Consider the following 12,996-nt stretch of genomic DNA (forward strand, 5'->3'; position numbering starts at 1 on the left):
CGGCCATTAAACTCTGCAGTTTACTTTCCCTCTGCTCCCGTGGGAAGGGAAGAGATGCCCCTTCTGGATGAACCAGGGGGAGGACAGTCTTGTCCAGCACCATTTGTTTCGATTCTTTTTGCAAATATTTGAACTTGTTCCTGGAATTTGGCACTCACTCCTGCTGGGTCTGGAACTAAAGGAACATTTTACAACTGGAAAGGTTATTTTCCTTCGGCACTAGTGGGTACGGAGAAGCATATGGTGACCGTCTGCTTCCTCGGGGCGCCTGCAGCCCTTTGTGAGTGGGCCAGACTGTGCACTGTGGTCAGTGCTGAGCGGCGCCTGCAGCTGCTCACTGGGGCAGCCAAGAAGGTCAAGGTGACTATGGCATGGCTGCTGCAGGAAGTGCTGAGTCCTTGGCCCCCCACACCCCACTGCACATGGAGGCCCCACTGAGTCATGCGTGAACTGTGGGGCAACAGGATCCGGCATGACTATGCTGACGCCCCTGCTGTGGGTTGTGATGAGCAACAGTCTTGCTCAGATCAGTACGTCTCACCGTCTACTTTCAGCGCCGTGCCGTGGTGTCAGGTGCGCTCCTTCCATCTTCTTACGAGGCCAGGGCTCTTCCTTGAAAGTGAGCTGAGTTTTAAGCTCAGATAGGCAGCAAGACCGGGAGGGGTGTTTGGGGACAGGCAGGTGTGACAGGGACCAGCGGCCAGACGCTTTTCAGAATGGGAGCTCTAACTTTTCCCATCTCTTGGAATAGGTGCGGTTCCTCTTATTTTATCAAAGCAACAAGGCAGGCTCAGGAGAGGGAAGCATGGTTACCGGGTGGGTATCAGGACGTGGTGAAGCCAGGAGGGCCTGTCTGTCCCTTCCAGAGTGCGTGTCTCAGTCTACGAGCAAAGTCGATGGTGCGGGCTGGCCTGCTGGAGCAGGGGGTGCTGGGGCGGGAAAGAGTGGGTGCAGGGCAGTCCTGAAGACTGACCAGGTGGCAGAGGGTCACTTTGATGCTGGCCTGACAAATGTGGCTTTAGAAAAGAGGGACCTGTGTAAAATATGCGCCCTGGTCACACACATCGATCCCTAACATGACCCACCCCTGGCCCCAAGGAAGCGTTAGAGACAAACGCGGACGTTCCTGAGTGAGCAGGAACCGCAGGTTACAGTGCTGCTGAAAAGCATCTGGGAGTCTTCGAAGTGAATGGCATTTCGATTTGAAAGAGCATTTGAAAGGCCAACAAGGCTCCTAGCATGATACTTGCGTTTCTGTTGCAGCAAGCCCACCTTAGACAAGAAGTTCAGTTTGAGGATGACACCACATACGCGCCCGCGGCCACCGGCCCGGCTCACCTCTGGGAGGGCAGACTGGGCGCTGCGTGTCTGCTTGATGGCTTCCTCGTAGCGGGGCGGGTCTTTCGTCTTGGGGACTGGGCTCCCAAACAGCGAGTGCTGGACCACAAACGGCTGGGGCGGAGGGGGTGAACCGGGCTGCAGCAAACAGAGGAGCAGCAGTCAGCTCCAGGCGGCCTCACCGTGACCACGGCTGTGCTGCCCCCAAACACTTAGCACCGGGATTCTAGGCTACCTCCCCGCACTGAGCTGAATTCAGTCATCCCAGGACTGAAGCTCTGGGCTCTGGGCTGGACCTGCCCCTGGAAGGGCGGTCAGCGCTGCCCAGTCCACGCAGGGTTACCTTGTTGGGGGGGTTAGGGCCGTTTTGCAGGGATGGAAGTGGCGTGTTTCTGGGCTGGAGAACGCTGTTGTTCGTCTTGTTAATAAAGGGCTGCTGGACGGCTGGAGCAGGTGGTCTCTGATACGGAAGAACAGTGTTTGATGCTGAGTTTGTGAAAACCTGTAATGAATAAATACTTTCCCATCAATTTGTTCTTTTGCTCTTCCTAATCAAGAAAACCATGTTTTAGAAGGGATTGGCAGCTTTTTCTGTGAAGGCCACAAAGTGCATAGTTTAGGGCTTGTGAGCTGTGTGGGGTCACTGCTCACCTCTGTCCTGGAGCACAGGAGCAGCCTGGGCTGGATGTGGCCCACAGGCTGCGGCCTACGGAGCCCGATTTTCAGCATCAGTGGTCTTTGTCTTTGATGGCAGTGTGGGCAGCGCTTCATGGGGAAGCAGCATTTGCTCAGTTCGATTTTCCTCATCTGCTCTCATGGCTTTTTAGGTAACAACCCTCAAGGCCCACCTCTCTCTTCCAGCCTTGCTCCCAAGTGCCGAAGCCACACTTAACAACATTTACAAACAGAAATTCGGGACATCCCAAATTTAATACATTCCAAATTACACTTTTCCCTTTCCTCCACTGACCCTAGCCTCTGAGGGAAAATAATTCTGAGTTTTGCCTTTCTTCATTTTTGAAACTTAGGTAAATGGAGCATCAGCCTGCTGTGCTTTCTGCCCTCGGTGCTCACACACCTCAGACGTGCCCTCTGCACCGGGCCTGTGTCCTGCCGTCCTCGTCCAGGTGCTCATTACCCCCCACTGGAAAACCAGCATAGCCGTCCAGCTGTGCCTCCCTGAAGCCCTCCAACCTCCACCAGCCATGGTGAGTCTTCACGGGCGCATGCGCACACGAGCACGTGCACTGGAGGTCCTCCTATGCCCACCTGCCCCTCTTTCCTGGAGTAAAATCCTGATCTCCAGCTGGCATGTAAACTCTCTCACTTCCTGGCCCCCTTTCCATCCTGCTGGAAAGGCCACATTCAATTTCCCAGTTTCTTAAAAATTTCTCCAAATCCTTCCAAGGCCTAATTTAACATCTGTCCCCTTCTGAGAAGCTGGTTCTGCTCTGACAGGCAGAGGTGAGGATCTCTTCCTGTGGAACCACGAAGTGTGCTGTTTATCTCCCATCAAGAGCCAGAGGCTTTAGGGCCTTTTGCAAAAGTATGACCAAACTATTGATTTTGTAACTGTATTTCACAGAACTGGTTTGCTCATAAAATTTTTAATATACTTTATACTACCAGTATTCTGAAAGAGAACAACTTTTCTTTTCCTCTCCGAAGAGCACAGCTTCTCTGGGTGAGCTCTGTAAGTAGGCTCTTCTTACTTATCCCATCTATCATACAGTGTTTTTCTCGCTCCTCCCTCCAAGAAAACTATCTTAACATTTGAACATTCACTCAGTTTATCACTACACTAAAGTGTTATTCAGGGCCCACCTCTAACTCCTTGCTCACTGCACTTAGACAAGATTCCAAGACAGCATGTGTGTAAGTGTGCTTGTCGCTGTCCCAAGAGGTCGTTTCTGTCTTTTTCTTAGGTTGTCTCAGCCCAGAGAGTTGACACCAGCTTGGGGACTATCTACAGGTACACTTAATTATCTAGGTTCTCTTATGCGGAAGATGAAAACTCTGGGACTAATCATTTTCAAGGTTTAAAATAGTAAGACCTATTTTTGAGGCCTTAAGATTTTTCTGCCAAAGAGACGTGCACACAGCTCCACCTACTGGATAAGAGGGAGATCTGGGAATTTCTGGGTCTGTTTAACAGAACTCTACCCTACGTAGGAAGTCCTGCAGAGGATACTGAACCCCAGATCAGCACCGTCATCCTAAAGATGGGGAGACTGGCACTCACACAGCAAGTGAAGTCTGCATACAGAACAATGCAGGAGATGGTGAGCCGAACGACAGGCAGCCCGAGGCCTTCTGGCTCTTAATCACTGAGATGGCAAACTCTTAAAAATATGTAAAGATCTTACTCAAACATTTCAGAAAGTATCTTTTTCATCTTCAAATGTTTTCCCAGGGCACTTCTTCCCCCCTCCCCACAAAATGATTACTCTGAAAAGAAATGTTAAAACCTAGAAAATTCTATATGAGGACTGACAAAATACTTTTGAAACTTTTCTTGGAAAGGGGGCTTAACTGCTAAGATGAGCTATCTTTGAGTAATAAAGAACTCTTTCTGCAGCCAAGTGGCATCCAACCTGAGGCTCACCCGAGGGAATGGATCACAGACAAGAATGAACCAGAGCCGCCACAGAGGAGGCGCCCACAAAGACGTGTGGACGGCTGAGCGGCCGACGGGAACAGCAGCAGCAGCTTGTCACTCGCGAGCATTCACCAACCTTTCTGACTTGCTGAGGCTGACTGAGCACGTGCGGCGTGAAAGTGTCTTGCTTCTGAGGTACAGTCTGGGCCAAGCCCGAGGACAAGGTGGCAGCTGCTATCTGAGGCTGAGTCTGGATTCCTGCTTGTGGTGGAGTCTAGCAGGTGAATTAAAAAAAAAAGAATCAACTTAACTGTCAAAATCAAAGTTAGAACCAAAAGTTTAGAGTGGAATAGCTGTTCACTTGGGAATCATGTCTGAAAAAAAATAAAATGTTTATAGATGCACACTTCAATCCATTGGCACATAAATTTGAACCTTAATTCTAAACCAGAGGATTAAACACCAGACCAGTCATTTTCATGCTCATACTGTTTCTTAAGTGGCTAAGATTTTCATCTGAACATTCTGGGGAAATACAAGACTGAAGTAAAAAGAACCTGTAGCAGCTCTACGCATAATGGGTCAAGTGTTGTAATAATTTCTTTGGTGTTGTAGTAATTTTAATAGCAGCAAGGAAATCGGTGACACCTAACTCCAAATTCCCGCTCTTATGCTAAAATATGTGCACCCTCTTGGGACAGCCAGCTATGTGCTGGGACGCTCAGAGGCCCAAAATAAAACGTAGCTCTTGTTCCCTGAATATCAGCTCTTGATGAAAGATTTGGACAGGAAGACAAATGTTTATAGGAAAGCTGTCTAACAGAACAGGCTTTCAGTTTCACAGACACTCTGAAGATTAAACAGGGGAGTTAGAACTTCTGCACATGCTAAGGGCCTTTGGGTCATGCCTCCTAACCCCGGGGGGCACAAGACTGCTCCTCTCCAGGGGGTCAAGGGTGAGGAGCAGGACTGCAAATGGTTTGTGTGTACCGTGGCCCGTGTCTTGTTAAAAAAACCTACCGAAATTGCATTGCATGAAACGGCTGCAGGTCAACACATGGGTAATGATGGCGTGACTATAAACTTAATGCTCACGAGGGTTTTATCATCTCTCTCAATAACAGCCTCACTCCTGAATTTGTGGTCACATTTTCCTCAGTTTAGGCATCTTCACCTTTATGGTGCCTGTAAGAACCACACTGAGGAGGCAGAGTTCAGGAGTGGGCAGAAGAGTAAACGCTCTGCAGTCGGAAAGCCTTGGTTAGAACGCTAGCCCTGTCCTTGGGCGACTCGCTAAACCTTTCAAGACCTGGATTTCCTTTCTAGGAATGGGCCTGCTTTCTCACTTGGGTCTTCTGGGAAAAGGGAGGATTAAACGAGGCATGCCAGTTAAAGTGCTTGACGCTGTGTCTAGTATTCCATGACAGTAGCTATCGCCGTTATGATGAGGCCACTGGTATTTAAAGTGTCTACACCAATGATACTGTGCCCATTAAGGGTGGAAGGTGATGGAAAGGGAGCAGCACTCCTTTAGCTATATAAAAACAGAACTAGCATTCACATTTTTGAATGCCCCCCTCCACCCCCACCCCGCCGCCTATACCTGCACACGTTTCGTGCAACCATGAAGCCTGACTTGGATGCATTTATGACAAAGCTCAGGTTTTCACTGTGAGCGGTTTCCGGGCTATGCGGGCTGTAGGACAAAGCAGTTAGAAGACACACTTCACACCTGGAGTCTGAGGCTGCCTACTGGGAGCTGCACCGAGGTGACGCCGGAGCCCTGGATGGACACAGGGAGCAGCAGCTGGGCGGTCTGCGCAGTCAGTAACGCCTGCGGCTGAGCCCCCACGGCGGGTGGCGGCTGTCCCTGGGGACTCGCGAAGAACGGCGGGGCAGCGCTCTGCGGCTCTGCCGGGGCCGTGGGGCCCTCCTGCTTGATCACCACAGCCTTTTTGGCCACGAGGGTCTGGCCGCCCGCAGAGCCGGGCTGGCCCGCGGGGTGGCTGGCTGGCGGGACGGGGCAGTCGGTGAGCGCGGCCTCGTCCTTGACTGGTTGGGCGGCGCCGCCGCGGGGCGGGTCCAGCCTGCCGCCCGGAGGTGCTGGCGTGCCCGGCGGGGGCTCCAGTGGCCGCTGCTGCTGCTGCTGCCCTCGTTTCTCCACCTCGAGCTGCATTTTCAGAACTTCCACGAGCTTCTGCTCCTGCTCCAGTTTCCTCTTCAGCTCCTCGATCTGCTTCTCTTTCTCCTGCAGCTTGCGGTCCTTCTCAGCCGCGTCCAGTTCCAGGTTGGACAGGGTGCTGCTGGTGGGGCTCAGGCTGTCCTCGTTACTCGTCGCTCTCAGGGGAGACGAGCACAGGAACTGTGACGGGGACATCATGGTCATGATCTCGGTGAAGGTGTCCGCCACACTCGTGTCCTCGGCGCTGAGGCTGGACTGTTCGGAGGGAGATGGAGAGATTGGCAGCGGGGAGCTAACGTTCTCCACGTGGGCCACACCGCCAGCTCCAGCCGATGGCAACTCTGCCTTGAAAGCGGGGCCGGAGCTAGTCACAGAGCTGTGTAGCGCTGTAACTGGCAATGCCATGGCGACTTCCGGGCTACTAGTGACGATGGCGGATGTCGACACAGCCACGATGCCACCCGCAGCAACGCCACTGCTGTTCATTTCCTGGTAGGGTTTCAGGCGTTCAATGAGGTCTGGTTTGGTGCCTGACACCGGAAGACCCCTTAACTTCAGTTCTGTCTTCAGTTCCGATACCTGGAAGTAAAAACAAATCAGATCTCCTTTTTGGTATTATGACCTTCTGACCAATCTACAGGGCACTCCTGAGATGGAAAAGGAGGTGCGTGCCCCTGTCAGACAACACCGTGTTACTGCGTATATGAAAGTAGGACAGTTTCTTTAACACATAAAAACACAAAGAACTACAGGTTAAAGAACCTGAAAGGCCAGTGGTAAAGCAAGGGTTATTAGAGGGTATGTATCAAAAGGTTTACTACCAGAAATGATAACAGCTACATTTATTGAGTAATCACCATGTGTCAGACACTGCTGGAAATGCTCTGTTCTTTCAATTAATCTTCCCATGAGGTGTAGGTGTAATTACTCCCATTTTACAGATGAGGAGATGGAGGCAGAGAGAGGCCACATCACTGGTCCAGGCTCCCGTATGTAACAGAGGGCTGAGCCGGGGTGGAATCCAGGAAGGGTGGCCCTGGAGATCGTGTTCGTAACAGTTACATTTTCCTGCTTCTCCCAAACTTGGCAATGAGCAGGGAAGGAAAAAAATCTGCCTCTGGAGTCAGAACTGGTATGGGGCTTGCACATGGCAGATGCTCAATAAATGGAGATTTATTACTGGTCATTTTAAAAGAAACTTAATGGCTATAAAAAGAAAGTACCTCTATAAAGGTTATCCTGCTGCTGATAAAGTTGAACATCTATTAGAAACTACATACATCTGCTAGACAAATCTGGCAAATCATTTACATTTTTGTGGGACTTATGGGTGAATAAAGCTCATGTGCAGTGATCACCTTTAAGTCATCCAAGCTGGAAGGCAGGGGCCCTGGCTTTCTCACAGGAGCAGATGTATTCTGTCTTGCTGTGTTAGGTGTGGTGTTGTTCAAAGCTGGATTCCCACTGTTGCTATTTTTCTCATTGAGTGGCCTTCAAAAAAAAAAAAAAAAAGAAAATTAGAGTTTATAATAAAATAATTTCTGGAGTTGACATCGCTTCTGCTAACAGTCTATTAACTTACAAAGAAAAATATCTGTTCGTGGATTGGAAGATTCACTGTGGTAAAGATGTCACTCAAATTAGACCCCAATAAAAATCCCTGCAGATTTTGTTTGTTTGCTTGCTTGGTAGAAATTTAGAAGATGGTTTAAAGCTGTTTATGGAAATTCAAAGGACCAAGAACTGCCACGGCATCCTTGAAGAAGAAAGGCAAAGCTGGAAGCATGGTACCACGAGATATCAGAGCCAGTTATTAAGGATGGTGCGGGGCTGATGCAGACAGAAAAAGAGACAAATGGGAGAGATAAGAGAATCCAGAAGCAGACCCCCACAAGAGGGGCCCTGCACTTGTCACCAAAGTGACACTGCAGTGCAGTAGAGAAAGGGTGGTCCTTCCCATAAATGGTAAAGGGCCAAAGGGGGTTTCACACAGAGAAGAAAGGGCTCTTGATCACCCCCACCTCATACCATCTCAAAACCTAAATGTAACTGGAGAACAAACTTGGGGTAGAAAACTTAGGATAAACTCTCCATAGCCTTTGACAAGCAAAAGTCTTAAACAGGACACAAAAAGCACTCACTGAAAAGGACACCTTTCAGAGGGTGAAAAGCCAAGCTCCAGGAGAAAATATCTGTAATACATATTTCTGACAAAGGCCTCATAGAGCTTTCACATGAAGTCTTGCGAATTAGTAAGAAAAAGAAAAACCCAAAGGGAAAATGGGAAAATCGTAAACAAGCATATCACAAGAAAGTATATCCAAATGGTTGATAAATATGTGAACAAGTGCCTAACCTCATTAGGTATGAGCAAAATGAAAAACACAACAAAATAGCATTGCATACCATAGCCCCAGCTGGAAGCAACCAGCTGCTGTCGACAGTATGATGGGTGGATGAATTACAGGATACTCGACAACAACCAAATTAACTGCTGCTGTCTGCACTGATAAAGATTCGTCTCACAAACACACCTAGGGGGCATGTGAGGTAATAACACAAGTGACAGTGTTCCATTTCTTGATTTCCCTGGTTCCAGGAGTGTGCTTACTTTGGCATTGGTTTTCGCCTATGATTTATGGACTTCTGTAACCTATACTTCATTTTTCAAAGTTTATTAAAAAATGTTGGACCTAATTAAACATACAAGCTTTTGCACAGCAAAGGAAACCATAAGCAAAACAAACAACAACCTACACGATGGGAGAAAGTATTTGCAAAAGATGAAATTGATAAAAGGCTTGATCTCCAGAATATATAAACAGCTTGTACGACTTAAGAAAAAAACAAACAACTCAATCTAAAAATGGGCAGAAGACCTAAACAAGCAATTCTCTAATGAAGAATACAAATGATCAACAGGCACATGAAAAAATGCTCAATATCACTAATTATCAGAGAAATGCAATTCAAAACTACAATGAGGTATCACCTCACACCAGCCAGAATGGCCATCATTTAAAAGTCCACAAATGATAAATGCTAGAGAGGGTGTGGAGAAAAGGGAACCCTCCTACACTGCTGGTGGGAATGCTGTTTGGTGCAGCCATTGTGGAAAACAGTATGGAGATTCCTCAAAAAGACTAAAAACAGACTTACCATATGATCCAGCAATCCCACTCCCAGGCATATATCCAGAAAGAACCCTAATTCAAAAAGACACCTGCACCCCAATGTTCATAGCAACACTATTTACAATAGCCAAGACATGGAAACAACCTAAATGTCTATCGACAGATGACTGGAAAAAGAAGTTGTGGTATATTTATACAATGGGATACTATTCAGCCATAAAAACGACAACATAATGCCATTTGCAGCAACATGGATGGACCTGAAGAATATCATTCTAAGTGAAGTAAGCCAGAAAGAGAAAGAAAAATACCATATGATATCACTCATATGTGGAATTAAAAAAAAAATAAAGACAAATGAAGTTAAATACAAAACAGAAACAGACTCACAGACATAGAATACAAACTTTTGGTTGCCAGGGGGGAGGTGCAGTGGGAAAGGACAAACTGGCAGTTCAAGATTTGTAGATACTGACAGGCATATACAGAATAAACAAGTTTATACTGTGTAGCACAGGGAAATACATTCAAGATCTTGTAGTAGCTCATGATGAAAAAGAATATGAAAATAAATATATGTATATTCATGTATGACTGAAAAATTGTGCTGTACAAAAGAAATTGACACATCATAAACTGACTATAACTCAATTTAAAATAATTAATTAATTAATTAATTTAAAAAAAAGTTGGTCCATCTATTGTACTTTTGTACTAATTTCCCTAAACTCCTTTCTGTGCTAAAGCCAAGGTCCCCCTGCAACTTCTTCAAACTGTAATACTATTGGCAGCAATGGCACTTTCTTTTCTGGGTGTTGCTACTTATTCAGGAAAGGTGCACATGGTGGCCAATAATGTACAGTCAATTCCATTGCAGTTCAGGCTTCAGTGTCATATAAGCTTTTGTACTGAAACCAGAGAGACTCTGAATTCCGAAGGATCTGAGATCATGACGGTGCCTTTGGGGTGAGGTCCCTGGCTGGATAAGCCTTCTCAAATGGGTTTTAAGAAGCCTGTGTCGTTTGTTTTTTTTTTTTTAAATGGTTAAGATAGTAAACGTTATTTATTTTATATTATTTTTTAAATTGAAGTATAGTCAGTTTACAACGTTGTGTCAGTAGGAAGCCTGTGTTTGAAGCCAGTTCTGGCTTTGTCAACAGCTAACTCTTGACATGCATTTGAGTTTTTTAAACCTGCCTGAGTTTTGTTGAAATCAAATACTAGGAGTATTTGAGATGAAGTTTCTTGAAGTTTAGATTAAATGACAGTTATTTTAAAATGTCTCACCATTCTCCTTTCTAAAAATTCAACTTTTATATCTTGTTTTAGAACTACTAAAACATTGAAAAAACCAATTTCTTAGCCTTATATTCATTATTGTCCCAAGAAGCCTTTTTGGACATATTTTTCCTAATCACTCTCCCTATGAAATTTTAATACCATAGATATACTGCATTTCTGTCTATGTGCTATATGTATGTCTGTGCTTCATTAAATAAAAATTGTAAAATTCACCCCAACTGACTTTTACCTCCTTGTGAACAGCATCCTTTCCTTGAGAATGCACGACTTAATTATTCTATTCACGCTTTTTGGTTGAGATTCTACAATACTCTCCTTGTTACTATGATTAACAGTACAGTATTTAATTCTCCTTTAAAAATAACAGAAATAAGTTGATCTACTGTTTTCCTCCCCAAATCAACAGAGGAAAAAAGGAGGTGAGGTGCCTGATGAATGTATCACTGTGTAGTTCAGAGACTTCCAGGGCCCCTTCCTCGTCAGTGGGCGGCCACGCCGGGACTGAAGCCCCATCTGGTCAGGCTCTTGCTCCTTCCAAGATACCAAAGGGCTGTGCTGTCAGTAAAACCCCACCGCTAGGAGCACTGCAGAACTCCCACGCTCACTTTCTTGTATTGGAATTGTAGTAAAGAGAAACAATGTGCTAGAACACATCTCCACTTTTAGGTCCTGGAAATGAAACAAAACTGATGGTCCATCCTTGTGTGGTGAAGTAATACACAAAAACAAGTGATCTTTCCTCCTCCCGAGTTCTCGGCTCTTTTTGGATGATGCTTTCGGGGCAGGTGGCTGGATTACTTTAGTGGTGGGAATGTTTGAGGAGGAGAAGGGAACTGAAGCCTTAGTGGAAAGACAGAACTGCCAAAGTTCAGGTGTCACACACCTCAGTGTCTCCTTCCCATCCACAAAGCTGGCCCCACACAGACAATTTCTTGCACTACAAAAAAGACTATTTCATAAATACCACCAAAAAAATCCTTTTATGGGATTTTCAGTTTAAGAATTTCCTCGTCTGGGAATGGGGCAGTCACGCCGACGACTCCTGGAGTCGCCGTGAGCAGCACACACACGTGCGCCCCTTGCTGTCCTCACCACTGGTGCCCGGTGGCGGCGGCGGGGGCTGCCTCCCTGGGTCCTGGACGCAGCTGCACAGCAGCGGTGCTTTGTCTTTGACACTCTTCCAGTTCTCCGGCCTTCCCTGGGTCCCTTCCAAAGGCAACAGCTCTCTCAGGCCTGCCTGCTCTTAAAATAATAACATGCTACAAAAATTCTTTCTTCCTTCATCTCCGTGCCCTGATGTTTTAGATTTAAGTACTTCACAGGAAGGTCTGAATGACTGATCGGTCTAATCTGCCTCAAGATATTTGGATCTTAAAAGAGAAAAGTGAATTGATGATTATTAGCATCTGAGGAGATATTTCTTGCAGAGAAGCTTTTTATCAAGTCTTAATCCTTTTCTGCTCCTAGAAAATAGGGGCTCTCCATGGAGGAATGCTTGGCCTATGTATAGAAAACAGAACTAAAGTTTCTACAGATCATGTGATCATAAACTGAGTGGACTAATCAGAGTATTTTTCCTTAAAATGAGATTTTGAATCTTTTCCCAGAGTTTCTGTTCTTGAGCTGAATTTACATATTCCTTTTTCCTGAAAGGTGAACAGAGCAAAGGACAGAGTGGACAGTCTTGGCATTTTTATCTGTTTCCCAGAAAAAGCATACAGAGGATGTGTATCTAGAAATTTCCTTTAGTGCATAATTAAAATTAACTTTGGATGTCCTGCTAGGAGTTCAATCTCAGAAATCGTTGGAACTCACTCTCTTCTGTCCCTCTCAGCTGGGCTCAAACTTTGGAAACAGGTTCCTTCTCTGCAGCTGTTGGTCACCAAGACATTTTACTGTCTTTTGAAATGTCTGTCATCTGTTCCTTTCTTTCGATGATCGCTGCCTTTCTGTCTTCTTGCATCTACTTTACTGCAGCATTTCTAGCTGGTCCTCCTAGTTCCAGACTCTCCTTCAACACAGTGTCAAACTATTCGTTCTTGCATGTTGATTTCACCATGTCACTCTGGCCATCTGAAACACCTACCATTTCAAGGTTAAAGTCTTCCCTACTTCAGGTTTCTCCAGACATTGGCTCTGCTCAATCTTCCACTTCCCTTAAAAAATTAATCACATTCTTTATTCAGGCCAGTTTTCTCACCATCCAGTAACCGGGTGTTGCTTACTCCAGCTTCCTCTGTACTTGCACTCAGATCGTTCCCCTTTGCCTGGAAGGGTCCTTCTCAAGTTTCAGGCCCCTTCCCACATAAATATCCTGCCTCTGGCATAAAGCATTCCTTGACCACTCCAGCTTTTATGCTCATCTTTTTTTTTTTAAACTGTTTATACCAGGTTTACACTTCCTGCACTTTTTCTCATAGCATCTAATATGATTCAAGTAA

At 46.2% G+C, this 12,996-nt stretch overlaps 1 protein-coding gene across 1 annotated transcript in view; it reads right to left on the bottom strand.

Moving 5' to 3' along the window:
- MRTFB (myocardin related transcription factor B) overlaps window positions 1-12,996 on the bottom strand; it is a 181,705-nt gene that overhangs the window by 11,747 nt on the left and 156,962 nt on the right. The window contains 5 exon segments of the mRNA XM_032460764.1: window positions 1,339-1,476; window positions 1,682-1,798; window positions 4,074-4,211; window positions 5,670-6,698; window positions 7,478-7,610. Coding sequence (XP_032316655.1) covers window positions 1,339-1,476; window positions 1,682-1,798; window positions 4,074-4,211; window positions 5,670-6,698; window positions 7,478-7,610 — 1,555 coding nt within the window.

The sequence above is a fragment of the Camelus ferus genome, chromosome 18 (genome assembly GCF_009834535.1).
Source record: "Camelus ferus isolate YT-003-E chromosome 18, BCGSAC_Cfer_1.0, whole genome shotgun sequence".
In the NCBI taxonomy this organism is placed as follows: domain Eukaryota; kingdom Metazoa; phylum Chordata; class Mammalia; order Artiodactyla; family Camelidae; genus Camelus; species Camelus ferus.